Source organism: Lepidochelys kempii, chromosome 2, assembly GCF_965140265.1.
Source record: "Lepidochelys kempii isolate rLepKem1 chromosome 2, rLepKem1.hap2, whole genome shotgun sequence".
NCBI classification, from domain to species: domain Eukaryota; kingdom Metazoa; phylum Chordata; order Testudines; family Cheloniidae; genus Lepidochelys; species Lepidochelys kempii.
The window spans coordinates 267,814,415-267,839,114 of NC_133257.1; the positions used below are offsets into that span (position 1 = coordinate 267,814,415).

Consider the following 24,700-nt stretch of genomic DNA (forward strand, 5'->3'; position numbering starts at 1 on the left):
TATATACCTACATATTGTCTTTTCTCAGAGTAGCAGCCGTGTTAGTCTGTATTCGCAAAAAGAAAAGGAGGACTTGTGGCACCTTAGAGACTAACCAATTTATTTGAGCATGAGCTTTCGTGAGCTACAGCTCACTTCATCGGATGCATCCGATGAAGTGAGCTGTAGCTCACGAAAGCTTAAGCTCAAATAAATTTGTTTTTTATATCCCCAAGATGGCTATGCCTTCTCTTTTGCCAGTGTGTAGTTCAAACCAAAGTTAGGGCTTGATGCAGAAATTATTGGGTGATTTTCTTTGGCCTGCATTATGCAGGTGAAACAAAATATAATGGTCCCTTCTGGCATTAAAAAACTATGAATCTGGATACTTCAGCGTGGTTTGATGCGCTGTCTAGAGTCTGCAGCACTATATAAGTGATTTTTAACAATGACCTAAAGCTCTGTAATGTTGCACGTGTGGTTATACCAAATGGCCACCTTTGGACTTACCTGTGTCAGCGTTCTCCGGATATCAGCTGAACTTAAAGAAGGAGAAACTAGCCTTCCAACAAAACCTTTGCTGGCTTCTACAGATTGTATAATTTTCCGTCCACCTTGGGTATTCCTAGTGTGTCCATTGCTGTAGGAGCTAGGCCCTTGGAACATTTTCTACCATAATTATTTATATTTCTACAGCATCCATCACTGCACTAAAGCACTTGTTACATAGTCAAGAGATATGAGAACACTTTCCAAAGTCTCCCCTTCTCTGTGAAACTGTCTTGGTGACTAATCTCTGCCCATGTCAGCACTTAATAGAAAGGGATGGACAATCATGATGTAATTTCTAGTTTAGCCCTTGTGTGTTCACATTAAAATCGCATCAGATGCTTCGTCAGAATGAGTCAGTGAGATATAAGAATAAAACACAGCATCTATTATTACCTCTTTCCATGAACCAATTATACAGTCTTTGGCTGTGACGTTTTATCGTGGATTAAACTAGAGGAACAGTCCTGTGCCGAGGATCAGGAACGCTTTGGGGAAGGAGCGCTCTCTACAGACCCCTTCGCTGGTGAGTGATGCGCTAAGCTGCCCAGTGAGTGAAATCCAGTAAAACTTTTGGTCGAGGCTCTGGCTGGTCCCCGTACAGATGAGCAAGAGATTATAGTGCAAGGAGCCTTCTCCTATCCTGGCAGTTGCAGTCCTTAGTGCTGAGGTTGCTCCCTACTAGTCCCGAGTGAGCTGTACCCCCAAAAGGAGACAACATAGGTCCTTACCCCCTCTCCCCCACCACTTCCACACTACCAGCAGGGCTGGCTAGCCACAGGGAGGAGTGCACACTGCTCCCGCCGAAGGGCTGGTGCAGACTCTACTCCCAGGGAGCTCTCCTGAAGCAAAGCCTGGGGCAATGCTGTTCTGTACAGCTCCATTCTAGGCCCGGGCCTATCGGTACCACCTGCCCCTTTATGGACGCAGCTATCACCTTTGGATTTCCACCAATCTCAAGTTCTCCTGGCTCTGAACCCTTCTGCATTTATTTCCTGTGGATCCTCAGTGAAATGTTTGTAGCCAATCAGAATGTGTGTCTCCTCCAGCCCAAAAACAGCACTGGGTTACGATCAGTTGACATTGCCTTGTATAGTGTTTGTGGAGATCAGAAAAGCAATGCGTTCCTCTGTCTGTCGTGAACAGGGTGCCAAGCTTCTGCACGCTACGCTTCCTGCGGGAGGGACGTCGAGGAAGAGCCAGGTGTGCAGGATATGCAGGTCTCGGAGGAAAGGCAAATCCATACAGAGCTCTGCGCAGGTGAGATGGATTGTAACAACTTTGATAGGGTGTGAAATAGCTGGAAATCCTCTTTTCCTCAAATCCAGGAGACAATTTGCAATCTTGACACTGTCCAAATGCAATGATTACAAGAGAAATGTTTCCTAAGCTTGACAGTCGCATGATGTAGTTGAGTTAACATGATCAGAATCTTCACTTTTGCATTACCCATAGTTCTTCGTTCAGAACTCTGAGCCGAGCATTGCATTAACACAAGATTTATTTTGCATTTAATTTCTTTTTTCTTTTCTTTTAAAAAGACAGAAAAGAAGGAAAAAATAGGGGAGGAGGGAGAAGCTACCTGTGCTGCAATTGAGATGTGTCTGGCGGGTTTTTGCAACGCTGTGCATTATTTGTTCGCAGCACTCAGTAAATATATCCAGTGCCTAGCAGCAGTATTGGACAAGGTGGCACAGTGTAAACTTCGCAGCTGTATTGAATCACGGACTAACTATTTAATAGACATTTTTACCAGGGCTTTGGAGTGGAGCCCGGAGCTGGAGCACGGACCAGTGGAGCTGCAGGTTTTTGCCTGGAGCCGGAGCACAGAAAATCTTGACTGCTCCACTGCTCCAGTTTCTTTTTTCATTTTCAATCCAAATGAATGATATTCAGCAAGAAAGTCCTAATGGTGCCAAAAAGTTTCAGATTGTATAACAATTGATATTAACATCTACTTTACATAATATGTCACAGTTCTTCTCACTTTGGCCGAAATCAAGATTTAATGTACAGATACAAAATTACCAAGTTTTTTAGAGATATGTTTTATTAAAGAATCAGATAATTATCAGACATCCGGCAACACTGCAGACTGCTCCCACCCTTGTGCCAAGGTTAGGCGAGTACGTACTTGCATAGATTAGTTAGATAGTTAGATTAGTATGTGTTGATACTTCTTTTGTAAGGGTTGATCAACGAGATGCGCTGAGTGCTGCCATTACGGAAAAGTGTGACGCAAGACGCAACATTTAAGATATCGCAAACAGGTATATTGCAAAAAAAATAATGTTTTTGTTTATTGATATATTAAGATATCGCAAGAGATATTAATCACTTAAGCTAATTTCTCACACTGGCTCTCGTTACCGGTACATTTGTACATGCTCCCGTATCACTCTGGCGGACTTATTGTATATGCCATCTGTTCAACGCTCTTTTGGAGTTTGTAATTTTAAATTTACTGAAAAAGTCGTGTGCAGCATATAAATATACAGTAAACATTTTTACCTAAATTGGGAGTGATTTTTGTGATATATCCAGAGTGGTTGGAAAATGTCCAACACAACTTTGGGGGTGAATTCTTAGGTCATTTCAAGAAAAACGTTTCTGTGAACACGTGTCCTAAAATTCTTCCTAAGGGAGTTACAGTTCCTTCAACGAGGTGATGAAAAGTTAATTTCTGATTAATATCTCAAAAATGCTTTAATATAAAGTAATGAAATTATGTCTGTCTTAGCATTAGTATGTGCTATCATATTACATTATCCAAAATTATTTAAACCGTAGGCATCCCGAACTGGCTGTTGGTCATTTTTATTTCATATTTCAAGAAAGGCTTGTCATTGACTGCTCCTGGCTATGAGCAGTAATATTATGTTCCATAATAAGTTAGTAATTTTTGGTTGTTTATTATTACGTTTAAAATGTATGGTTCCAAAGTTGAAAAATAAATAAGTAAAATTGTTTGTATCATTCTAAGCATCTAAGCAGATTAAAATTTTTAAACAGTTTTCTCGGAAACAGTTAGTTATACAAAATAAATTAAGAGTACCGTTTTAATGCATGTTTTAGCATTAAATCATATTCCAGGGTCGTATCTGTTAAACAGTCAAAGATTTAAAAAATATTAAATAAAATTGGCCCAGTAGTCCCCCCAGTTCACGACGCCTGTAGTTTAAATAATGTTATTTGAATGCTGTTGTATGATAGAACGCTGGAAATCAACTTTAACGGGAAAGCAGATTCAAATTGCAAGCACCGTCCTTTTAGTAAAGAGAGCAAATTTTCAGAAATATGTTTTTCCTTCATCAGGCTGGAAACATCATACAAGATTGAACCTGTTATTTGCTCTATCTTGTATAATCTATTCAGGTTGATGAAGCAAAAATTTCCAAAAATTTGCTTTCTTTACTAAAAGGACTGTGCTTGCAATTTGAATCCGCTTTCCTGTTTAAAGTTGATTTTCAGCCTTGTAACGTGTGGCCTCGTTACTTCCCAAAAGTTAATGTTGTAGAACAGCGATAGCACGTACTAATGCTACGGCACCTACCACATTTCATTGCTATATCTATATTAAAGCATTTTTGAGATATTAATTAAAAACTTGTAAAATATTTTGAATATTTTTACAGCAAAATTTCATAAGAAAAACTAACTTGCAATTTATAAATAAAAATGTATATTATGTGTATTAAAAATACTTCTTACTTCATTAAAACTGCAAGAAACATGTTAAAATATTAAAATATACTTTATTAATAATTTTGTGTAAAAAGAAAATGCGATCATTTTTTTGTCCAGAAAATCCAAAATAAATTCGAAGTACCTTAAGTGGTTAAGATATCCCAAGCAGGTACATTATAAAAAATGTAATGCTTTTGTTCATTGCTTTTCTAAGATCATAACAAGAAACCTTCGGAGGCGGTAGCAGCACAAGAAGATTTGGCCATGGCTTCAACAAAAAAATCAAATCTGCCCCCCATAATTGATAGCCGATTTACAGAAAAAGATCTCAACGACGTCTTTACTTTTGAATTTGAAAACCCCAAATCTGGGCTTTTGCGAAAAGCAAAGAAGAAATCGGCAACGTGCAAGGTGGAAAAGGAAGTGAATGGCGAGCTCAAACCATGTAGCTTCAAGACAAGTGAAGCAAGTGCCGTGAAAAGTTTCAACCTTTGGCGGCATGTAAAACGTAACCATCCTGAAAACTATGCAGCTCTGGTTACAAAAAAGGACCAGGAAGATGAGGCAAAACAGAAAACTGATGCGGCTAAACGACGTCCATCTGGCTCTTTGAAAACTCCCGGAGAAAAGATTTTTTGTGGAGCTTCATCTGAAAAGAAACCCAAAATTGAGCAAACAAAACTTGACTCATATTTGAAGTCCTCAAAGGTTACAGTCACCATGGATGCCAATACTTTCCGTGAAGGGCTGATGGAAATGGTTTGCTTGAGTTCAACACCGCTCACTACCTTCAGGCTAAAGAACAAAGGATTCCAAAAAATTGCAGGTGAAATGGGTCGGCAGCTTGGCGTTTTGACGGGGCACGATGCGGTTCGTCATTTAGTTGTCAGCACAGCTGAGTCTGGTCGCCAAGAGCTCAAGAAAGCTTTGGAGCAAAAATTGTGCTACCTGAAAATGGATGCGGCAACTCGTGGAAACAGACATTTCCTTGCAATCAGTGCTCAGTACTATGAAGAAGGAAAAGATAAAGCTGTGGTAAAAACCTTGGACATAATCGACACTGAAGGGCGTCACAATTCTTCGTACGTGAAAAGTCAAGTAAAAGCTATTTTAGAAAAATTTGGGATCAGTGAAATGCAAGTGCTGAGCATCTGCGTTGACAATGCAGCAAACATGACGTGTGCCGTCAAAAATTTCAGCGAGGACAATGAAACCATTTCCACCTCTGAGAACACAGATGTGGACAGAACTGAAGCTGTTTTGCCTGATGAAGGCACTAAAGGAATGGATGAAATCGAACTCAACATGGATGCTGCTGCGCAATGGGTTAATGACCCCAGCCTCATACTTCCAACATGGCTTCATGAGGATGACTCAAAAGTCCAACTGATGAGGTGTGGTATTCACACTCTTCAGTTGGCAATCTGGGATGGACTGAACAAAGAACATGCAAAGAAATTTCTGGCAAAAATTCGACAAGTCGTTGTCAAACTACGAACCCCAAGTATTCAAAGTGTTCTGCTTGATCTACATGGGGTAACTCAATCATTGGATACGGTGACTCACTGGGGTTCAACATTTGCGATGATTGATCAGCTTCTCGTTTTTCAATCTTACTGTGAACAAGTGGCGGCTGCTGCTGGAACAAGAGAACTCAAGTTAACAAAAGCTGAATGGGAAGAAGTGAAGAACCTGCGAGACCTCTTGGCAAAACCAAACCAAACAACCGTGAATCTTCAAGCTGTCGATGTAACCCCGGGAGTTTTAATGAAGGAATGGCGAAAACTGTCAAAATTCTTGCAAGAAAATGGTGGACAAATTGCAGAAGGAATTCTATCCTCCATGCAGAAACACGAAGAGAAGCTTTTTGACAATATTCATTTCCTTGCTGGAGTTTATGTTGACCCACGGTATCGGATTCTTCTTACCTCAAGGGAAATACCAAAGGCAAAGGAAGGGCTCCTTGATATTGCTCGACGACTCGAAAAACAAAATCTATTGCTACATTTGAACTCGGCGAAAGAGGTTGAAGAAAACAAAACACAACAGAAGGAGTCCTCAACCATCGAATTTGCGTTTTCGGAAAGTTCACATCCTTCAGAAATAGCAGGCTGTTCTCAAACTTCCGTATCCACTCTGAACTTGTTTGAGCGTCCATCCCTGAGACGTCTTCAACCATCACAGGGAAATGGAGATAATTCAAGCACCAATTCTTCAGAAGAGGACGCCTTCGAAAAGGAATTGGATAAACAAGAAAGACGCCGGCGAGTTTCTGCAATTCATAATTGTAACGAAGCGTTATTTGAGAGAAACTTTCGGGAAGATTGTGAGGCGATGGAGTCTATTGGGAGGCTGAAAGTTAAGTGTGTTTTTGAGGCCATTCACAGCTACCCACACCGCATTCAGGCTGCCTGTAGAATTGCTTCGAGCATGCCAACAACTCAAGCTGGTGTAGAGCGACTGTTTTCGGCTTTAAAGTTAATTTTAAATGGTTTGCATCAGGGTGTGAAAGACGACTTGATTGCTGCAATAATTTTTTACAGAATGAATTATGAATGATTCTAGTTTGTATCGTTGATAATTAAATGGTTTTAAAAGTCTGAATAAAAATGTTTTATCAAAATGACAGAATGCACTTTTTTATTTAGTTAAAAATTAATCTGAGTCGCGGAGCGGAGTCGGAGCGGAGCTGGAGCAGTCACTATTGGTGCCGGAGCGGAGCAATTCAAAAATGTGATTGCTCCAAATCCCTGGTTAAAACTGCAGCAGAGCAGATAGATGAAATCTCAGGAAGAACTGCCTCAGTGTAAGAACAGTAGGACAAAGGAACAGACACCTGGGGAGGTTGTGGAAGCTTCTTCACTGGAGCTTTTCAATAGGAGGCTGGAGAGCCATCTGTCTTGGGTGGTTTAAACACAACAAATCCTGAATCTTGGCAGGGGGTTAGACTAGATGATCCTTGCGGTCCCCTCTGACCCTGTGGTCCTATGATTATAGCAGCCAAACGTGTAACACGATCCAGTGGCTGGAAATTGAAGCTAGACAAATTCAGACAAGAAGTAAGACACTAATTTTTAACAGTGAGGGTGATTAGCCATTGGAACAATTTATCAAGTGTTGTAGTGAATTCTCCATCACTGACAATTTTTAAATCAAGATTGGATGTTTTTCTAAAAGAGCTGCTGTTTGTGAAACAGAAGTTAATTCAGGGAAATCCTGTAGTGGAATATAGGCAGTCAGACGAGATGATCGCAGTTGTTCCTTCTGACTTTACAATTGCTTCGAGCATGCCAACAACTCAATCTGGTGTAGAGCGACTGTTTTCGGCTTTAAAGTTAATTTTAAATGGTTTGCGTCAGGGTGTGAAAGATGACTTGATTGCTGCAATAATTTTTTACAGAATGAATTATGAATGATTCTAGTTTGTATCATTGTTGATGACATTTAAATGGTTTTAAAAGTCTGAATAAAAATGTTTTTTCAAAATGACAGAATGCACTTTTTTATTTAGTTAAATATGAATTTGAGTCAGAGGTCGGAGCCAAGCTGGAGCGGAGCTGGAGCAGTCACTGTTGGTGCCGGAGTGGAGCTGGAGCGGAGCAATTCAAAAATTTGATTGCTCCAAATCCCTGATTTTTACAGCACATTCACAAAAAACACTTTTTATGCGTTATGACTTTACTGTTTAAAATACCCTTCCCCCCATTTACTAAGCAGTTATTCCTCACTAAGGACTAGCCACATGTGAAATTTGTAAATTGGTGGAGCGCCATCAAGGTCAATGGAGGAATGACGATTTACCCCAGCTGAGAATTTGACCCCACAAGTTTAAGATACTATTAAGCGCCAATATCAGCAGCAAAATTACAAAACTGAGAAGGTTAATTACATTTTTCTATGAATGTCCAGACAAATGTCACTCAAATTTGGGGAAGGAAATCTCCTTTGGTTTCAGACCATATATGAAAAGTTTCGGGGCAAAAGGGTAACTTTTGAAGACTGAGTTTCTGAAAATAGGATTATAATGGGAATAGAATTATAACCTTAACTAGATAGTTTTTGCTCTCCAGTTGTCTAGACCTTCTGGACTCAGCGCTGACCCTCATACTCCGGTACTTAAATACACCCTTTTCCCAGAGCTCCACCCAAAGATGTGAAGCTTCTCGTTTACAGACAGGTTTTCAGGGCAGAAATCTCCTCTCTCAGTTTAGAGGCTAATGGTCTGATTTTCAGAAGTGTTGAGCAGGAAGGGGGCTGCTCTGCTGATTTTTCAAATCGGGCCCTAGATCATGTGTGCGTGCACTCATTATTTATCTTGGGTAAAGTTTTCAAAAGTGCCTAAATCCCAGTTTCAAAAGTCTCTAGTAACTTTTCAAAATGGGACTAAGTTTCCTAAGCCACCTAGGCTCTTTTGAAAACTGTCACCCTTGTCTACTTTATCGGCCACGTTCAATAAGCCGACAGGTTTAGTTTTTTCTGCATTGAGTCACTGAATGGCTGAATCAGCAGAGGCTTCTTTCTCTCGCTCACACAGGCAAAGGGAGTGATGTCGCTGATTCTCTCTCTATTGCTGCAGATGAGGTGATTGTGATTAAAACGGAGGTGCAGGAACATGAAGAAGATCCTGAAGACTTGGAGCCGCGTGACATGCTCTTTGGAAGTTCAGGGGAAAGTGTTTCCCAGAGTCTGGTTGCTACAACAGCTTGGGAGGGTCAGTGCGGCTCCCTAACGCCGCCAAGGAGCCTGGCAGGCACTGTCTTGGGGGAGCCGACTTCAAGTGGAAGAGATTTGGGTGGCACCAACCCTCTCCTCGTCCATCAGGCAAGCCACGCGGGAGGGAGGCCATATATCACGTGTACGAAGGGTGGGAAGAGCTTCCGGCTGAAAGTGAGCTTTGGGAAACAGCACAGGAGCTGTTCCAGAGAGATACCTTATCAGTGCACTGAGTGTGCCAGGAGCTTCTGGTGCCATTTGGAGTTCATCCGACACTATGCGAGCCACGCTGGGGAGAGGCCGTATAAACACACCGGCTGTGAGCAGACCTACAGCCGGAAGTGGCTCCTTCTGAATCACCAACAAGTCCGCGTGGAGGAGAGGCCGTTCCAGTGTGTAGTGTGCGGGAAGAGCTTCCAGCTGAAGGGGAGTGTCCTCAGATACCAGTGGGGGCATAGGAAGGAGCATCCCCAGGACTGCGTGGAGCGTGGCAAGGACTGTAGCTGCCACGCTGAGCTCTGTGCGGGCCAGCAGCTCCAGGCCAGAGGGAGGGCCGGCCAGTGTGCTGAGGTCCGCTCAGAAGCAGCGTCTGCCCAATGGCCAGTGAGCGTGCTCTGGGGAGAGGCTGTTCCAATGCACTGTCTGCAAGAAGAGCTACAAGGTCAGGGCCAGCTTCCACAAGCGTCTGCAGAGCCATGAGACTGGGACGCCCTGCCAGTGTGCAAAGTGCAGGGCTGTCTTCCCAGGTACGATGCCACCACAGGATCAGCAGAGGGCAGACCAGTCAGAGCAGGCTTCCCCAGGGCGAAGACTGGAGACCGGGAAAACACCAAGGAGTGGGATGGGTGACTAGGTTGTAGCTAGCATGTTATGTCCAGACCAGTTCATCCCTGCGCTTGGTAGGCCTCAGGGCTGGAGTGTGTGTGGGGTGCGGCTGTTCCTGTCCAATTGTAAATGACCCTATTGGGCCCCGGCATCTCATCCTCCCACAGGCTCCCTGGACAAACCTGTGAAGAGCGTCTGATCTCTACTCCGCACCAGCTGACTAAAGTGTGCGAGATTGCAGTGCTTGCGGCAGACTCCCTCTTTGCTCACTCGACGCTGCGGGAGAGGCAGGATCTGCTGAAGGGCAAGTGGTGTAAAACCTGCGCTCTAGCTCTCCAGAGCCTGAAGGAATCTGCATGCGTGAAAGGGTTAACTGCTGTGGTTCGGCAAATACCTGGCACCTTCCTGGTAAAAACCTGGGAGTGCTGAGTCCAGATCCTTCTTCCTAGGTCTGCCCGACTCCTCCCCTTCTCAGGATCATGCTCCCCCCACACCCCTGGAGTGGTCTCCCTGTTCTCATCTGCACAGAGCCATTTCTCCTCTCCGAGCAACCCCTGCTCCTTCCTCCTCCTGCTAGTCAATAATCCCCACACCTGATCTGTTTTCCTATGCCGTGTCTTGTCCTACTTAGCTGGTACACTCCCTGGGGCAGTGTCCGAGTCTAGGTCTGTGCAGTGCTATTTGTATGCGCCACCTTGCTGTCGAAATGACTTCTAAAAGCATCAGACAGAATGTTCACAAGCTTGCCCCACAGTTCAGTGTGAGCTGGGCTAGGGCTGGTGGGGAAGCATGTCTGGATCCCGGTGAGCAGAGTGAGGGCTAGGGTTTAGGTTAGATTCAATGGGGCTGAAATCTCATCAGCTGTTCCTGCAAGATTTGTGTCCTAATACCTGCCCTCCTAGTGGGAAGGTGTCGCTGTCCTGCAGCGCAGAAGCCCTTCTTTGCTGGCTCTCCTCCAATATAGGTTTCTTTTGGTCCAAGGTTCAGACGATAATCTTAACATTAGGGCTGCGCCTGTCCTGTCCTGTCCTGTCCTCGCAAGGAAAAAACCCCTAAACAATAAAAATTCGTCTCTCTGTGTGGGTTTTTTTCGGGACTTATGTTCTCACATGTATAATGGCAGCTAAACTCTGTCATCGCTCACTGGTGGGAATGGCTGATGATCCTTCCCCACCATGAATGGTTTGCAGGGAATAATGGGCTGTTATGAACACTGAGAAGCTGAACTTGGGTAGCGTCAACGATTCTCCCGATGATGCTATGGTTTGGGAGTAGTTTCATAAATACTCTGAGCATGGAAATTCCAGGTTTGTGGTGGTACAGAAATGGCACAGGTTTTCTTATGTAAGTGTATATTGCTTCTGATACCCCCCTCACCCCTTCCACTCACACTGGTGGTTCAATAACACCAGGTTACTTACTTCCCCTCTACTAGTGCTGGGTACCATTCTGGTTTTGCTTTTTGTACCATATGAGGTGGTGTTACTGGGTGGCCTGTATATAGTCTGCATCCTAATTGTCTTGAAATGGATATGCAAAGCTCTTGTCTGCCTTTCTTCTGTACCTCTTTTGTCTTGTAACCTGGATGACAAATCTGTCCTGTAACATTGTCCATCTGACATTTATTCTAATAAAAAAAATTGTAACAAAAGTGAAATGGACATAAAACCTATTGATTCAAAAAATAATTGTCCATTGTGGTGAGGGTTGGGTGTGGTGACTACAAAAACCAGATGAGCCTCTTTGGAGGGCTATAGTAAAAACACAGCATTCCTAGAGGTGAATTGCAAAGGGGACAGAAGAATTAGGTGTGCACCCTCTTACATTTCTTTATGGTGATGTATACAAAAGACCTGAAAGATTTTTGTTAGTTTCCAAAGAACATTTCTTTTTCCTGCTTGACATCAAGTTTAGTCTTCCCTGTTTTTGTAGGGGTCTTTTTGGAAGAGCTAGACGTGTAGATTGGGAGTTGTGTCAGCACTTATCTAAAGAGTGAAAATGGTAAATATTTAATAGTGCTCTTTTTCCCCATCTGTTTTTGGTATTTGAGTTAAATGGCATGGAAGGTAATTGGGTGCTCGTGTTTTCCCTGTCTTATAAACAAGAGCAAGAGGCTATCAAGTGAAATTGAAAGGCAACTAATTTAAACCTGATAAAAATAAATCCTATTTTACACAACACATAATGAGCCCGTGGAACTCTCTGCTACAAGATATTGTCAATGCCAGTTTCTCAGTAGGGTTCCAGAAGCATGATTCAATGCTTATACAGATAATGAGAACAGTCACAGTTACCCTTGTTAGGATAACAAGATATAAGGGATCTAAACACTCTCTTGTTTCAGGGAATTTATTCTCCCTCCTCCCCAATTTATTATTTATATTCTGATTGAGCCTACAGGCCTCAATCAACGATCAAGGTGCCAGTGGATAAGCTTGTCACGAACTGCCTGGGATTAAGAAGAAGCTTCCACTATGGAAATTGTTGTTCCCCTGAAGGAGCTGGTACTGGTTGCTGTCGGAGATGGACCCCTGGACGGGGATGGAGAACTGGTCTCATCTGGAAAGGCAGTTCTTTTGTCTCAGACTTCAGTCTTCAAGACAGTATCTGAGAAGTAGCACATTTCAATCCAAAACCATAGCTCACCTAATAGTTACAAATCGGAGAGCAAAAATAAGCACCTGAAACTATCTACGAAGCGTCATGTCTTGGTGCGTAACTTTAAGTCTGAGTAGTCCTATTGAAATCATAATTATGAGTTGGTAAAAGTTAAGGCCTATAGTGCTGTGGTAATCCAAAACCAGCCACCCAGAGCATGTGTTTCAGAATCCGGTGTTTCGCTTATTCAGCTTATGGCTGCAGGTCTTATGATTGCCCAGATAACCTTGGAAACTTGAACTGAATGTAAGGGCTTGTCTTTGTGTGCACCACTCTAGTGCTTTAGCACCAAGGTGAGAGTTTCTTGCATTGGTGTCGTTAATTCCTTTCCTTTAGAACAGGGGTTCTCAGACTTTCGTACTTGTGACCCCTTTCACACAGCAAGCCTCTGAGTGCACCCCCCCTTATACATTAAAAACACTTGTATATATATTTTACACCGTTGTAAATACTGGAGGCAAAGCAGGGTTTGGGGTGGAGGCTGACAGCTTGCAACCCCCCCATGTAATAACCTCGCAACCCCCTGAGGGGTCCTGACCCCCAGTTTGAGAACCCCTGCTGTAGAGGCAGTAGTTATGGGGGTGGGAGAAGTTCTCATGCCAACATAGTGCTGTCTATGCGAGGCATTAGGCCAGTGTAACTGCATCGCTCCGGGGGTGGATTATTTCACACCCTGAGTGACATAGTTAGACTGATATAGATCTGTAGTGCAGACCTGACCTAACTCATGCGGTGTGGCTTTCTTGTGTTGGCAGACTGTCTGAAACCACTCGCCCCACACATCTGTATAGGGTGCTGCCTCTGGATCCTAACAGTGGTAATTCAAATGTAAAAACCATTGAGTCTGCTACTCATTTTAGCAGAAACATCAAACTACTGTGCTTATCCTACAGTCCCAAACTGCCTCTAATGTCTCCATTTGTGCTAATCCTCCAAGTCCCAGCTGCCTGAATCTTTCCCCCATGACAACTTCAATGATGCAGTGAAATAAAAATCTGGGGCCTACTGAATGCTGAAAATGTGGGGGCAACATAAATTGTGCTCAGTATCAAAATAAATAACATGCAGGCTCTTGTACTGATCATTTCATATTCAGCTCATTTAACGAAAGTTAGGCCCAGCTCCTCACTGGCTGTATATCACCCTAGTTAAGTTGAAGTCAACAGAGCGAGGCTACTCTATGCCATCTGAGGATCTGGCCTGTAATTTCATAATTTAAACTGCTGCATAATCCAGGGACCATGCTGCAGAATGTGGGTTTATTTGCGAGGGAGCAGGTAGGGCTGGGTTCAGATGTAGCCCCACTGAAGTCTTTCCACTATTCATAAATCTGGGCCCTTGATCTTCTCTGTAGGGTTGCCAGCTTTGGTTGGACGAATTCCTGGAGATTTCCTCACATGACATCATCTTTAACTGCTGGGGAGTCCAGGCCAAGCTGGGAGGGTTGGCACAACCCTGCTTCTCCATGACCCTTCCAAGGCACTTGGCAGGGGCTTGCGCCGTGAGTGATCTGTCCGTAACTGCACCAGCCCGGGCCCTGGCACTAGGGCCAGGTATTTACTGGCCCGCTGTGCAATGCACCCGGTGGAGGGAGCTGTAGCTCAGGAAAGCTTGTGCTCAGCTAAATGTGTTAAGTCTCTAAGGTGCCACAAGTCCTCCTCTTCCTTGGGTCCCGACTTAAGGGGATTTCTTTCTGGTGTGGATTGTGCAGGGCGGTAAGGGGTGCCATGGAAGGGCTAGTACGGGAGCTCAGTCGAGGGGACCCTGGTGGGGAGGGAGGGGACCCTGGTGGGTGGGGGGGGAGGGAGGGAGGGGGGGGTAAAATCTCTGAATCAATATCCGTTGTATTTACAGGGGCACCCCCGCCTGGTGCTGGGGGGAGGCGGGGCTCGCACAGCAGGGGAGGATGGACGCGGCCTTTCGGGCTGAACCTTCCGGGCCACGAGCTGCGTTCTCCGCCGCGCCCTGCAGGCGGCGCTGTCCGCTCGCGGCGCCCCTGCGGATTCCGGCTCAGGCGCTTCTCTTGGGGGGGGGCGAGGCCGCGGCTCGCTCCCGGCATGCACTGCGCGGCGCCCGGCAGCGGGGCCGGCCCGTGGCGAGGCGGCGCCGGGACTCTGCCCAGCCCGCAGCGGGAGCAGCCCCGCCCGGGGGGGCCATGGCCGAGCGGGCCGCTGCCCAGGTAAGGGCCCGGCGGGCGGGGGGGCCTCGGGCCCCGGGCCCCGGGAGCTTCTCCCCGCCCGGCCCGGGCTGCCCCGGGAGCGCGGTGCCGCCCGGCCGGGCTGGGGGGTCCCTGGCGGCAGGGGCGGGGCCCGGCGCTGCTCCCCAGGTACCCCCGGGGGGTTCAGCTCCGCCCCGGGCGCTGGGGGGAAGCTGCCCGGTTTCCGGGGGCCCCCTTGGGCGCACGCCCGGCCCGGCCCGGCCCGGCGGGGAGGTTGTCGGTCTGTGCGGGAGCCTCCCTTGCCCCAGAGAAACCGGCCGTCGTGCTCGGGCTTCCTGCTGTTGTGTCCAAGCTCCGCCGAGCCCCCGGCCGTGGGCGCCCTGGGGGGCTGTAGGTCCCCGCCGGGGTGCGCAGAGCGCGGGCTTGTGGAGAGCGTCAAGACACCAGCTCGTCGGTTGCTAGTTCGTGCAGTAAGGGCCGGGTGAGTGGTGCTGACTGGAGCCGCCAGGATCCCTTTTCGGCCAGACAGACGTTCCGGCTGAAAACCGGACACCTGGCCCTACCCCCCACCTTCCGCTTCCCGGAGCTGCCCCCGCAGCCTCGTGAAAACGGAGTCAGGGGATTGCGACCCACAGTTTGAGGACCGCTACACTAGTTATCTGGCTCAGTACCGGGGTAACTGGGTAAAACTGAATGGCCTGTGGGGCGCAGGAGATCAGGCTAGATGATCGAATGGTCCCTTTTGGCCCTAAAGCCTATGAATGTTCCACACTTGATATGAGTCCGACATTGTGGGGTTTCCATTTCAAATCTGCTTCACTACAGGAAGGGAAACAGTTCTTGTGCTGTTTTTTGCTGATACTGACTTCGTTTTTCTTCCTGCAAGCAGGCTCCTGGTGTTCCCGAACAAACTCCTGTGAATGAAGCCCATCACCACACTACAGAGATCTCCTTGTGGACAGTAGTGGCTGCCATCCAAGCTGTGGAGAGGAAGGTGAATTCCCATGCCTCACGATTACTGAATCTGGAGAGGAGAACAGGGACAACTGAGAAGAAGTTAACAGACTGTGAGAAGACAGCGATGGAATTTGGTAACCAGCTGGAGAGTAAATGGACTATTTTGGGAACTCTGATCCAGGAGAATAACTTCCTGCAGAGGAGGCTGGAGAACATGGAAAACCTGCTGAGAAACAGGAACTTCTGGATCTTAAGACTGCCCCCAGGCACTAAGGGAGAAGTCCCCAAGGTAACAATATCCTAGCTTAGGGGTTGGCAGCCTTTCAGAAGTGGTGTGCTGAGTCCTCATTTATTCTTTACTCTAATTTAAGGTTTTTTGTGCCAGTAATACATTTTAAGTTTTTTAGAAGGTCTCTTTCTATATGTCTATAATATATAACTAAACTATTGTTGTAAGTAAAGTAAATGAGGTTTTTTAAATGTTTAAGAAGCTTCATTTAAAGTTAAATTAAAATGTAGAGCCCCCCAGATCGGTGGCCAGGACCCGGGCAGTGTGAATGCCACTGAAAATCAGCTTATGTTTTGCCTTTGGCACGCGTGCCATAGGTTGCCTATCCCGTCCTAGCTAGTGCTGAGGGATAGGAACTTAGGTACTGAACGGGTTTTCATATCTTCTGATATGCAGGCCCCCTTAATTCACTTTATTACACCTTAGGTGCAGGGAGTGATCTTACTGGCTTCAAAGTGTCCAGTAACTTACTGGCCAGATCCAGTTGGTCCAGTCGTTTGTGGATAATGTACGGGACTGAGAGTCGGGACATCTGGGCTCTGTTTCCAGCTCAGTCACTGATTTGCTGTTCATCTCCAGCAAGTGCTGATGTGAAAAAGTAATATTAGGAGTGTACTTATGTATCACTTCTGATGCAATTTGGAAACAGTGGTTGGAAACTTACGCCACAGCTAGCCAACCAGATGCTCTCAACAGACCACCTACAAATGCTCCATGCAGTCAGTGGGAGCTGAGGGTGCTCTGCACTTTTCAGGAGACACACATCTTCTTGCTGAATTTGGCCCTGATTCTTCAAAGTTTCTGCTAAAATTCGTGCTCCGGTCTTGGTGCATCTAAGAGCACAGCACAAGATTCATTCCCTGCCATAAGGATCTCCTCCATAACCTATGGAAGTCAGTGGCATTCACTTGAGTGAGCTTTGGGTCAGGTCCTTATAGTCTAAGAAGAAGCTTATTATAACCCTTGTGATTCCAGGTGCCGGTGACATTTGATGACATCTCAGTCTATTTTAATGAACAGGAGTGGGAGAATTTAGAGGAATGGCAGAAAGAGCTTTACAAGAATGTTATGAAGGGGAACTATGAGACCCTGATCTCTCTGGGTAAGGATCAGTTTTCATAAGAACGGCCATACTGGTCAGACCAAAGGTCCATCTAGCTAAGTATCGTGTCTTCTTACAGTGGCCAATGCCAGGTGCCCCAGAGGGAATGAATAGAACAGGTAATCATCAAGTGATCCGTTCCCTGTCGCCCATTCCCAGCTTCTGGCAAACAGAGGCTAGGGACAACATCCCTACCCATCCTAGTTAATAGCCATTGATCCTGGCTAATAGCTATTTCACTCTCTGATTAGAAACAGTTCCTACTCTGGTTCCCATTGCAGGTTATTCTCCAGTTCCTTTGATTTCCAGTGGATCACTACTTCCCAGAGCATTAGCAATCGACAGCTCATACCACACACCCTCCTATTTAGAACTAAATTGGAAACTGCAGATGTATATCTGGTCCAGTGCTTCCTAGCTGCAGATAACCGTTGTAGTTACATGCTGCAGAGTACGCGAGGAGCCTGTTCATCGCTGCGATGCCTCTAATATCTAGTTTCAGAGTAGCAGCCTGTTAGGGGGCTTATTCCTTCACCCACTTACTTCCCTGGTCCTTGTTGCTTGAACAGAGAGCAACAATACCCGAAGTCCAAAGGTGCAAACAATTCAATGTTTATTGGGGTGAACTTCCAGCAAGCATGATTCCAGTTTCCTTCCTTAGTATCCTCCTTCCCAGCTCTGACACCACAGAGCCTTACACCTGTGTCCTTGTTCCCATTCCTGCCCTTAGCCAAACATGATTCCAATTTCCTTACCCACATTCCCTGTTCCCATTTTTCCCCACACACACCCACCCCCTCACTTCCTGATTGACTGCAGACTATATAGTAAAACTTGAGTTCAGCTTAGCTATACCTTAACCAATCATTTTCCTGAAATTTAACTAACCAATCCTAACATATTGTAACATGATTATGTAACCAATTATATCCCACCACCTTAAATTAGTTTACACCCAGCAAAATTAGTTATACAGCAGACAGGAACAATCACAGAACCAGACAGAGATTATACAGACAAACAATAGCAAAGTGGGAACTATAATGACAAAACAATACAGAAGTGAGGATTTCACATCCCAGCTATTGATAAGTGAGTTCTTGCCAGACAGGATGCTATCAAACTAAGTTTCCTTTTACATTATCTAGGCACTTCCCTTTCTCTGGAGGCGATAGGCACTATCAGGACAGGATTGTATTCCTAAGAGCCCAATAGCACCTTCTTTCAGTGTGACTAGTTTGGAATGTGAGGATGTGACCGTTCGCTTCCCAGCTTATGGCTGCCTCTGCTGCTTAGCCAAAGGCCTTAGCCTAAGAACAGGGCCTCAGACTGTCACAGTAAAAGAAGGCTCTTACACCATCAGACAGTGATTTTGATTCTTTCTTTTATACCTCTATAACTAGCCAAGTATTAAGAATACACCTAAATTCTTAAAGGATAGGCCTTTACAGACAGGCCTGAATATCTATATCCTAACACAGCCATGTTAGTCTGTATTCGCAAAAAGAAAAGGAGGACTTGCGGCACCTTAGAGACTAACAAATTTATTTGAGCATAAGCTTTCGTGAGCTACAGCTATCTAGTTTTCCCAAACCCTTTGAAGCATGTGGAATGTCTCCCATTGACTTTAGAGCACTTTGGATCAGGTTTGGCAAGTTTAAGTGATTGTCAGGTCACACAGGGAGTCTGTGGCAGAGCCAGGAATTGAACCCAGGTGTGCTGAGTAGCAGGCCAGTGCCTGAAATACAAAACCATCCTTCGTTTCCTTAAAGATCCAGATCACTCCATCCTGTGGTAAAATCAGTCTTCTGCTGATTTAAAATCTCAGTCCTACCATTGTATCAGCTAGTTCTTTGAGTGTATGTCCATAGGGTGCTGCACCGTAGGATGCATGCACGCTATGTGCTCTTGACTGGAAACTACAAAGCAGTGTCTGCAGGCCCACATCTGCTCAGAGTGGCGCCTCCAAATGAGGGGATATAGGGGGGCACGGACCTGCTGCCACTCAGTTCCTTCTCAACTGCCTGCGGCTCGAGATGGAGTGGTTGCATGTCCGCTGGTTCTCAGCTTCCCGCCTTTCTTAACATAGTGATTTATTCTTAGTTTTTCCTGTGTTTGTGTGATCATTTTTATTTCTGCATTCAGTTTTAACACAGCTTCTCCCCCCCCCCCGCCCTTTTTCTTTCTATAGTCCATTTTGGTCCATTAACACTCTGTATTATGCGAAAGATCCTGGGGTTTAAGTCCTGCCAAACCTGCCACAGGTCTTTTCTCTGTAGTGACAGGCATTTGAGCTGCCTTGGAGACACCCACATTCTGTCCAAGTGTAAGATCAGTTCAGGGAGGCTAGACTGAAGCTCCTTCTAATGGAATGCTTGCTAGCCCCGGCGGGGCCCGCGTCCTCCTCCTTACATTGGCTTCAACGTCCCAGTGGCTGTTGCAGCACTTTGAGAGGTGGAGACTTCTACCTCTCCCTCAAGACTTAGTTCCTTATAGCCGTCTCTTCAGCTGGAAGAATGGAAGAGCTCAGTGCTCTTATGGCAGAGCTAGATGAAAGCCGCCTATCGGTGTTTTACCCAAAGCCTCTGGAGAGGAGACCAGTCTACTTATACTAGGTGTCAGAATAGCTCTAACCTTCTACCTGGGCTTCTCAGAGATTATTTGTATCATCTGCTGAGAGGATGAAGGGAAACCCTATTTCCACTCAGACTGTCTAATGGGTTGCAATTCAACTTGTTTAGAACATGCTGCAATGCGGCCCCCTCACAAAGTGACAGCACGCTCCTCTCCGGACCTCAGTCCACAACTATAGCTCTGCTGAAAGACATTCCCATAACGGAAATGTGTAGGACTGCAACTTGGTCTTCTGTTTACACCTTTGCCAAGCATTATGCCATCTTACCTACTTCTGCCTTTGGTGACGCAGTACTCCGAACCATCTTGGACTTGCCTCCCTGTGGAGTTTACTGCTTGAGAGTCTCCTCTGGTGGAGCACCCATAGGGACATATACACTCAAAGGAGGAGGAGAGGTTATTTACCTTATAGGACCTCGAGTTCTTTGAGATGTTTTGTCCCTATGTCAGTTCCACCTTCCTTCCCCTCGGCTGCAGATGCTCTTCTTCACAGTCAAGGAACTGAGTGTCAGTGAGTTCACACCTCCTTATACGCCCTTTTGTGGAGGCACAAGGTCCCGCTCTGCGCAGGCCTACAGACCCTGCTTTGCTGTCTCTCATTGAGAGCACATGGGTGTGCACATGTAACCTTTGCGGGGGGATGAGTTCATTTCATTGTCCTTCTCTAGTGCCTAAAAAACCCAACTCCCACAGAAAGGTAGCTGGAAACCCAAAATTCAGTCTAAGGATTTTCAGCAAGGATTGCACAGTGTCAACCTCCCCACATTCAAGTCCCCAGAAGAACAAAAGGAATGAACTTAATTAAGTACCAACATTATAAATCTTATGATAAAGAAACATAATGAATAAGAATAACTTAATTTCTACAACATAACTTGGCAACTGTATACATTGTCTTCACAGTTATGCATAAACATAAAGAAAACAAATTAAATCTAAACAGCTCAGTCTCCACAGAAACACAGTGAGGGGAAACTCAGAGTTCCCAAAAGTTTAGGTTGAGTTCACCTGAGTCTGATTCTTTGACCACCAAATCTGTACAGTCTGCTGGTTCAAAAGCAACATCTTCCCTCCACTTGCTTCTAGGAATCTTCAGTTGGAATCCATGCAGATTCTTCCTCTGCTGAAATCACTGCTAGCCAATCACTCAGTTAAGTGTATAGATTTAAAACAAACCCTGTTACAAGAAATTGCAAAATATAAATGACTCTTTCCCCATGATCAATTTTAAAGAAAAGCTGGTGAATCGCACTGGTTGAGTTAATGTAATTAAAACATTTGGGATAAAATCAATACAACGTTCACAGTATACAATTACAATAAAATAAATTTACCTCCCAATTTCCCCTTCCTTTAATTAACGCTGGTTGTGCTTCCCTGTTGTCGGTTTAACAACATTACTTACCTGCTGAAAAATGCTTCAGAGTTAGGGAAAACAATCTGCTTTCTGCTCCTGGGCTCAGCTTCTCCCAGCCTACGCAGGGCACATGGCAGCTGTTTTGCAAAAGGCCCTACCTGGTTGCTGTCCTGGTGTCTGACCCCAGCAACAGGGAACCTACTGGAGCATGCCCAGAACTACCACACCCAATTCCAGAAACTTCCAGATGTGGAGTTCTAAATCCGCCTAGCAACAATGACCCCAGAACAACTTACTCCTACCCTCTCCCCTCATAGATCTCTTAAAGCAGTGGTTCTCAACCGATTTACCATTATGGGCCACATATGTAGCTCTCTATATGTTATGTGAGCCGCATTCACGCAATATATAGACTAACTGTATGGCCCTGGGGATGTCACATGGGCCACAGCTGTGTGCTGATTGGGCTGCAGGTTGAGTTCCACTGTCTTAAAGAGATATCTCCCTCTTAGGCAAGTTGGTTACATGCACAGCTTATGGTGCGCATACCCATAGGGATAAAATATCTTGAAGAATTAAAGTTACCGTAAGGTAAGTAATCTCTCCTTTTGTTCACCTGGTAATAATATAGCATTGAGCATTCTTCCCTGAACTGGCTCTGGCCGATCAACTCCCCTTCTATGTGGTGACCCCCGGCTCTTCTGCTGGGAAGCACACCCGACCTCCACAAGAAATGGTATCTTTTTACAGGATCCTTATTAGGTATTGGCCTCCTTTCAGATCTGTCGTCCGCTCCAGCGAGGGAAGGGGAGCTGGTTTAAAATCATTTAGTATTATTTGCAATGAATATTAATAGGCCATGACGTTCCCTTAACATCTGCTACCATGAACAGACTACGCTGTTTCTAAGCCAGACATTCTGTCCCGCATTGAACGAGGGGAGGAGCCTTGTGTCAGGGATCGGTGGGAATCCCTGGAAGGATTGGAGGAAAGAATCCAGAAGAAGGAAGGGCTGGTGGAAAGAGAAATCCCTGTGGACCCTAGCGCCGGTGAGTTCTACCAAGTATCGCAAACCCACACGTTCTCCGTAAGGGCTAAAAAATGCAGGGTTTGGGCAAGGGCTGAGAGAGAGTCGTCGGCAGGGCCCAGCGCTTTGTTACTCATCATCCAACAAGCTGAAGGAAGATGAGAGAAGGGGGCTGCAGGCCAGTGGGCCACGAAGTGTTCTGTAGTCTGCATACGAGGCACTGAACTTCCTGTTGGAAGCGCAGCTCCAGAGCACACACAGGTGAACTGCTACTCCTGGCTGGCTGTAGGAGTCTCTCGGAGCCCTCCCAAGTATCTGCCAGGCATCTCATGTTCATGAACTGGATTTGCACTTGAAACCCACATGCCAGCCACACCCTGTCTCAGCCCCTGCCACGCCCCCTTTTCGCCCTTACTCTGCCCAGGCAGAAGTGAAACACCCCCCCCCCCCCAAGACAAGAGGATGAAAAGTGGACAAGGCAGGGGGAGCTGTGTGACCCTGCAGGGTACAATATTACAGGAGTGTGGGAATTCCTCAGGCTCCCCTGGGAAAAGCAGAGATCTGCTTTCCTGAGGATCACGAGTTCTGCCTCTGTTCAGCTCAGGTTTAAAATCACATGTAAGTGCCTGGTGAATATGAATAAACCACTCATTTCCCCTCAACTCTGTCTTCATGAATAGGCCATGCCATTTCCAACCCTGACATCCTGTCCCGGGCTGAAGGAGGGGAGGAGCCGTGTATCAGGGGTCAGAGGGGTTCGGCGGACAGAGAAATTCCCGTGGAGCCCAGCACAGGTGAGGAGTGAGTTGGAACCTGGACTTGGTGAGAGGCGTGAACAGCACCTGGCCCATCATCATGAGAAAACACATCCAGACAGATGTGGTTATACATCTGTTTTCCCTTCTCTCCACAAAATGTTATCAACCTTCCACCCGTCCCAGAGAGCTCTAGCCCCAAATCCTTTGCAGAAAGGGGTCAATACGTGTTTGTAAAACACACACTAATTTGTTTCTGTTTCTCATTAACATAATCACCAGTTTCCACATCTGACACTTTAATCTGGATTAAACAAGAGGAAGAGCTGGATGCTGGGGATCATCAGGAATTGGGGGAAGGAAGAATTCTCTCAGGCTCCAGCATGGGTGAGCATTGACTTGCTCCTGCAGGTTGCTCTTGTGCAAAACTCCCATTGGCTATGGGGGAGTGGGTGTGATGGGTTGCCCGCCCCGGTCTGGGGAGCCACCTGATGTACTGGGGTACCACTCCGCCTGCCTGACCCACCAGTCTGGGTTCCCTTAACACTGTACTGCTATGCAGCCTGTCAAGCCCTTCCCCAAGCTTCAGGCTGCACTTTACCAGCGCACATACAAGTAGGGACACCCCCAAGTGCAGAAACACACAGACCCTGAGATTAGCTCTGCATGAGAATCCAGCACAAATCCAGGGTTTAACAAGAAAGTCTTTGGGGGGGGTGGTAGGAAAAAACAAGGGGAAATAGGTTGGGGGGGGTGTGGAAGAAAACTTGGATTTGTGCTGGAAATGGCCCACCTTGATTATCATACACATTGTAAGGAGAGTGATCACTTTAGATAAGCTATTACCAACAGGAGAGTGGGTTGTTTTTTTTGGGGGGGTGGGGGGAGAAAACTTGGATTTGTGCTGGAAATGGCCCACCTTGATTATCATACACATTGTAAGGAGAGTGATCACTTTACATAAGCTATTACCAGCAGGAAAGTGGGGTGGGGGGAGAGAAAACCTTTTGTAGTGATAATCACCCATTTTTTTCATGGTTTGTGTGTATAAAAACGTCTTCTGTATTTTCCACAGTATGCATCCGGTGAAGTGAGCTATAGCTCACGAAAGTTTATGCCCAGATAAATTGGTTAGTCTCTAAGGTGCCTGTGACAGGTGTCGGTCGGTCCTCCGAGCCCCTAGAGGCGAATGGAGAGCTATGGTCTCCGTGGCAGGCCTCGGCCACACCTTCCGGGCGTTGGGGAATTAGCGGGGAAGGTGTGCCGGCCGGAGTCAGCGGCGCGCCCCTCGGGCGGGGGAGTGCCGGGGTAGGGGAACGCAGGCCCACCCAACTCCACTGGGTTCCAGCCCAGGGCCCTGACAGCGGCGGGAGGCAAAAGTCCTGCCGCTGGGTCAGCGGGGCCGTCCGCGCCCGCTAACCAAACACACCCACCCCACGGTGTAGTTCGGCCCCTGGGCTACTTCCTACCTGGTCTCTCAGGCGGGCCGCTCCGGTCCCTCCATCTTCTCCGGGTATTCCGCTGCGGGCCGCTCCCGCTCCCCCTCGGTATCGGACTCACGCTGGCCCGGGCTGCAGTCAGGCCCCTCCAGGTCCTCTGGGTATTCAGCGGCCGGCAGCCCTGGTTGCCACAGGCCTTCCCCCCGGTCAGGCTCCTCCTTGCCCAGGGCTTCGCCTGGGTCAGCAGCAAGATCGCGAGGGAGCAGCCTGTGTCTGTCTCCCTCCCTGGTGCTCTCTTCACTGGGCGGAGGGCCCCGTCCTTTGTACTTCCTGTCCCACCTTTCCCCTTCCGGGGATTGGCGGAAGCTTGGCCTGGCCCTGCCCAGTCAGGCTCAGAGGGTGGCTCTTTACCCTCTGGTTCGGAGGGGAGCCAACCTGGCTCCCTACAGTGCCACAAGTATTCCTTTTCTTTTTGCAAATACAGACTAACACGGCTGTTACTCTGAAACCTGACATATATAGCCAAACTTCATAACTTCACATACAACAATAGCACATACAATCCAATGAG

The 24,700-nt window shown here is 46.5% G+C and overlaps 2 protein-coding genes across 2 annotated transcripts in view; both read left to right on the top strand.

The window, feature by feature from the left end:
• LOC140906196 (uncharacterized) overlaps positions 1–24,700 on the top strand; it is a 42,596-nt gene that overhangs the window by 10,318 nt on the left and 7,578 nt on the right. Inside the window, exons 6-17 of the mRNA XM_073329688.1 lie at positions 950–1,054; positions 1,675–1,788; positions 2,074–2,415; positions 8,792–9,531; positions 9,970–10,161; positions 13,766–13,854; positions 14,383–14,590; positions 15,456–15,815; positions 16,791–16,917; positions 21,802–21,957; positions 22,616–22,729; positions 22,973–23,077. Of these exons, the coding sequence (XP_073185789.1) occupies positions 950–1,054; positions 1,675–1,788; positions 2,074–2,415; positions 8,792–9,531; positions 9,970–10,161; positions 13,766–13,854; positions 14,383–14,590; positions 15,456–15,815; positions 16,791–16,917; positions 21,802–21,957; positions 22,616–22,729; positions 22,973–23,077 (2,652 nt within the window). The remainder of the gene's footprint in view (positions 1–949; positions 1,055–1,674; positions 1,789–2,073; positions 2,416–8,791; positions 9,532–9,969; positions 10,162–13,765; positions 13,855–14,382; positions 14,591–15,455; positions 15,816–16,790; positions 16,918–21,801; positions 21,958–22,615; positions 22,730–22,972; positions 23,078–24,700) is intronic.
• Positions 2,415–8,734, top strand: LOC140905762 (uncharacterized). Its single transcript, XM_073329198.1, has 2 exons — positions 2,415–2,798; positions 4,430–8,734. The coding sequence occupies exon 2, from the start codon at positions 4,480–4,482 to the stop codon at positions 6,772–6,774; it is 2,295 nt and encodes a 764-aa protein (XP_073185299.1). The 5' UTR covers positions 2,415–2,798; positions 4,430–4,479; the 3' UTR covers positions 6,775–8,734.

Bases quoted from the DNA above. Each gene is read 5' to 3' on its own strand.
- LOC140905762 (XM_073329198.1), top strand. From the start codon at position 4,480: ATGGCTTCAACAAAAAAATCAAATCTGCCCCCCATAATTGATAGCCGA.